The sequence below is a fragment of the Monopterus albus genome, unplaced genomic scaffold (assembly GCF_001952655.1).
Source record: "Monopterus albus unplaced genomic scaffold, M_albus_1.0 scaffold292.1, whole genome shotgun sequence".
Classification (NCBI taxonomy): Eukaryota; Metazoa; Chordata; class Actinopteri; order Synbranchiformes; family Synbranchidae; genus Monopterus; species Monopterus albus.
Window position 1 is genome coordinate 142,344 of NW_018128172.1, and position 4,142 is coordinate 146,485.

Consider the following 4,142-nt stretch of genomic DNA (forward strand, 5'->3'; position numbering starts at 1 on the left):
CAGGAATGTCTCTGTTGGGACTGGACGGGAGTGCTGCTGTGGCACAAAATAAATTAAACCCTGGTTTATTAAAGAGAAACTAACAAAAATACTCCTGAGAAAAAGCATGATCGATCACTGCTCCAAAAGACCCTGGTCAGAGGTGACGAACACAAACCGACAGACGATGAAGGGAAATAGAGCCAAATACACAAACAAAGGGAAAGATGAATGATTGAGGCAAATGGTGAAGACATTGAGGTTCAGTTTCAAACACACCCAGCGCTGTCGGTTTGATCACACACACACACACACACACACACACACACACAGAGGAGGAAACATGAAGGAAAACAAAAACACCTCGAACCAAAACCACACCTGACCAAACTTCACCTGCAGCACTGCTGAGAAAACAGATCACAGGAGCTGTTTAAAGGAATAGTCCCACATTTTATGCAATATCTTAATCAGTTTCATCTCCAGAACAGAGAAGGGTGCATTTAGCCTAGCTTAGCACAAAGACTGCGAGCAGGAAGAAACGGTTAGCCATTTAAACAGAAAATAACTCGACCTTCCAGTAACCCTAAGTCCATCTGATGTGCACGTTGTACCTTGTTCACTAAACAGGCACCGAAATATAAATGTAGAAATGAGATGCCATGGTTTTAGAGGCAGGGATGTTGTAATCTAAGTGTATGGATGGAGGGATGTGGCTGAAGTCTGAAGCAGAGCTGGAGAGAAAACTGTTTTGCTGTTTAACATTGGCAGTATTTTTTTTTTTTTTTTTTAAACCAGTTTCCCCCTGCAGCTTGAAAGTGGGCTTTCTGCCAGTGAGAACAGGTCCATTTACACAGCAGTATCAAAGATATATGCTGCAGATATCACACCCCTATATTTCAGTCCCTCACAGCTGGCGCCGTGCTGAAGACCGTTTTCACCTCTGGTCAGACCGATTACATTCTTTGCTGTAACACTGCCATTGTTTCTTGTGAGAACACATCTAGTGCACAGCTGGAGGACATAGGGATGCTGATGTTGCACAGCTGACAACTGCGTTTGTTCAGTTCATTCTCTATTTGTCTGGCCAAGAGGACAAATTTGATTTACTACTGGTGGGGGTGGACCTCCTCCAAAATAAGCCAAATTATTTATTTACTGAGAAATTCTAGATAAGAATTCTAGAGAAACTCTAGGGCCCATTCTTCTTGACAGAACGAGCCAACTGATGTACACTGCTGGAGGGATTCTGCAGAAGCTGTGCTGGCTGAAGAAATGGGGGTGTAGACTGTATTAAAAACAAAACTTGTTACTAGCATTTGATGAGAAATTCAAGGGCCTTCAGTTAGCCAGTTCTGCAGCATCTATTCTGCTTTCGAGATGCACCACCTTTGATTTTGTACTAGGGGACTGAGGGAAGCAGCTGAAGATCACGTTATCAACACTGTGGCGAGGTGATGGTGGAGTGGGCCTCCTCTGAAATAACCCAAATCCCTTATTACTAACTAAACTCAGCAGCTTCAGACACTTTGGTTTGACCTGTATTTGCATGTACAACCCTACCCTGACATGACTCCACACCGCAGACTGAAAACCGACTGGTCCGCCTCCACCTCTAGATTTAACACCGATTTTCATCCTACTCGCGCTGATGCTGCAGCCCAGCTCTGCTCGGGAGGTGGATTCAGCCTCTAACAGAATATGAACTGGTTTCTTCAGAGAAGTTCAAGAAGCTGCATGTTTGTCTTTGGAGAGACCTGACTGAGGTTTGGCACAGAGGTTATTCATGACATGTCGAGATTCCCATGTTTACAGCTCAACTCAGTTGTACAACAGAAGAACTGGTTTTATGTGGGCTGAAAATACTGTTACAGATAACACTATGTCCAACAAATTCAGGTTTGTGTGGGGCACCCGGGTGGCAATACATCAACAACAACACCCAAAGTTAGCGTCCAGTCAGGAACCTTTGTTACATGTCATAACCAATCTCAAGTCAGATATGTGAGCTTACAGAAAAGTCCCAGAAGGAATAATTAATTATAATTATTAGTTTGCATTCAGTTGCACGAGCTACAGCATTGATTTGACACGACTGAAATACAAAGCTATGCGAACCAGGAACTGATGTAATTTTAAGAGTATTTTTCAACAAAATTATTGGGATTGTCAAACAGAAAGAGATCGAACACTGACTGCAGGTCAGACGAAGCATATCCTGGCCCTAAAGCTTCATATTAAAAAGTCCTTTTGCCTTGTGTTTATATTTAAGTTCAATACATGATTTCAATGTAAAGTTCAAGAGACCTAAAGTCTGCCAGTTTAGGTTCGACTAACTGAACCCGAATCAGCTGAATTTATAAAGACATTTCACTCAGCTTCATCTCTTCCTCAGATAAAAGCCCATTTCAGAATGATGTATTCTTCAACTCTGTCTGACCTCATTAGAATCCAGATACAGAGGTGTTTAGCCTAGCTTAGCACAAAGCCTGGAAGAGGGAAACTGTTCAACTCCCAAGTGTCTGATTAACACTCCTAACTATGCATGAGACACAAATGTTAACTGGCTGTTGTTATTTTGAAGTTGAAATATTCTCAGAACCAACCTTACAACTCTGACTTCCTGTGTGGGGCTGTCAGAGTGGTCAATGTTCAAACCACAGCAAGTAAAATCTCGACAACATGAAGCATTAAATTTCCACTTTTCCCCTGTTCTGCAGCTACTGACAAGCAGGTGGACGCCTGGCATGATGATTGGTCGGAGGGTGGAGGGACAGAAGGGAGGGAAGGGAAAGGAAGGAGTGTATTTAAGGGGTAGGGGTGATGTTTCCAAGGTTAAGGGTCATTTACAGTAAACTACAGATATATATACACACACCCAAAATTGTACAGGACAAATATGTACATGCTCAGGTATTCTCTTTTTTGATAGCTATTACTGACAACATTTTCCTTCCTCCTCCTCCTCTTCTCCTTCTGTGGTTGCTGTACTCGCCAACAAAACATCAGGAGAAATGCTGCGCAGGTCCTCCTCCTCTTCCTTACCTGTCTGTAGTGTAATAAGGTGGGAGGCAGGGTTTGTAGGCCATCTGGACCAAATGTCACATGACAGGGAGAACTTTAGCTGTTCTTCAGCAGCGTTCTGTCTTCAGGAAGGCAGGAGGAAGATGCAGATACGGAGGAGGAGGAGGATAAAGCAGCGACAGTGGTGGCAGCAGAGGAAGAGGAGGAGGGGGTGGAGGAGGTGGTGTGGGAGGGGAAGGAGAGCAGCTGTCCGGTCTCAGAGGAGAGGAGGGAACAGGATCGCAGGTCGACTGTCTGCAGGGAGGTGCAGCGACGCAATAACGGGACACTCTGCTCCGTTACTTTAACACAACCTGAAATACAGACACACAGCCAGATGGTACACTAGTAGTACTGTAGGACAATACTGCAGTAGTAGCACTTAATTCTGTAGTATTTTATTGCAGTAGTAGTATAATAGAGACAGGAAACTATACAGCACTGGAATTTCACTGTATGCAGATGATGTCCTGGTTTACACAGACAATGTTGATTATTTTGCTTTTCGTAAATTCTGTTTATTTTCTGGACTTGACAATTAAATCTGCCTGATGCCATTCAAAGGTTCCTTATTGTACCAAACCAGCTTCAAACGCTAAGAAGAGTCATTGCTTTTTTTTTTACAGAGTCGCTGGTCTCTGCTCTGGCTCATCCACCAGCTCCTCACTGCACAGACCAACGTGTCTGAGCTGTGTTTTGGAAACAGATGCCTCCCATGTTTCCTGAGGAGGAAACCTGCCCCCCATTGCAGCGCTGTGACTCACTGGGGGGGGGTCTAACAACAGTGGAGGTCTACGGCACAGAGCAATAAGCTGAACCAGGGTCTGGACTCACATACATTACGGTGAGGACACCACATTCATTGGTGCTGCTGGTGTCTGGACGGGGCTTGTGCACAGTAACACAAACAGAAGTTCACTGGCTGTGTCCTTTAATACTGATACTGTTTTCACTCTAATAGTCATGTTTACTTTGTGTTCTCAATCAGAACACAACAGTACCTAAAGATGTGAGGTGCAGGTTCAGTTCAAGTCATCCCATAGCTCTTCTTCAGTGATGATTTTTTCATAAAACATTTTTGGCTTTTTTTTTTTTTTTTT

The 4,142-nt window shown here is 43.7% G+C and overlaps 1 protein-coding gene across 1 annotated transcript in view; it reads right to left on the bottom strand.

Annotated features, from left to right (window-relative positions):
- Positions 1-809: 809 nt before the first annotated feature.
- The window catches only part of fbxl19 (F-box and leucine rich repeat protein 19), a 19,878-nt gene continuing 16,545 nt past the window's right edge, over positions 810-4,142 (bottom strand). Inside the window, 1 exon segment of the mRNA XM_020623028.1 lies at positions 810-3,356. Within this exon segment, the coding sequence (XP_020478684.1) occupies positions 3,100-3,356 (257 nt within the window). The 3' untranslated portion in view covers positions 810-3,099.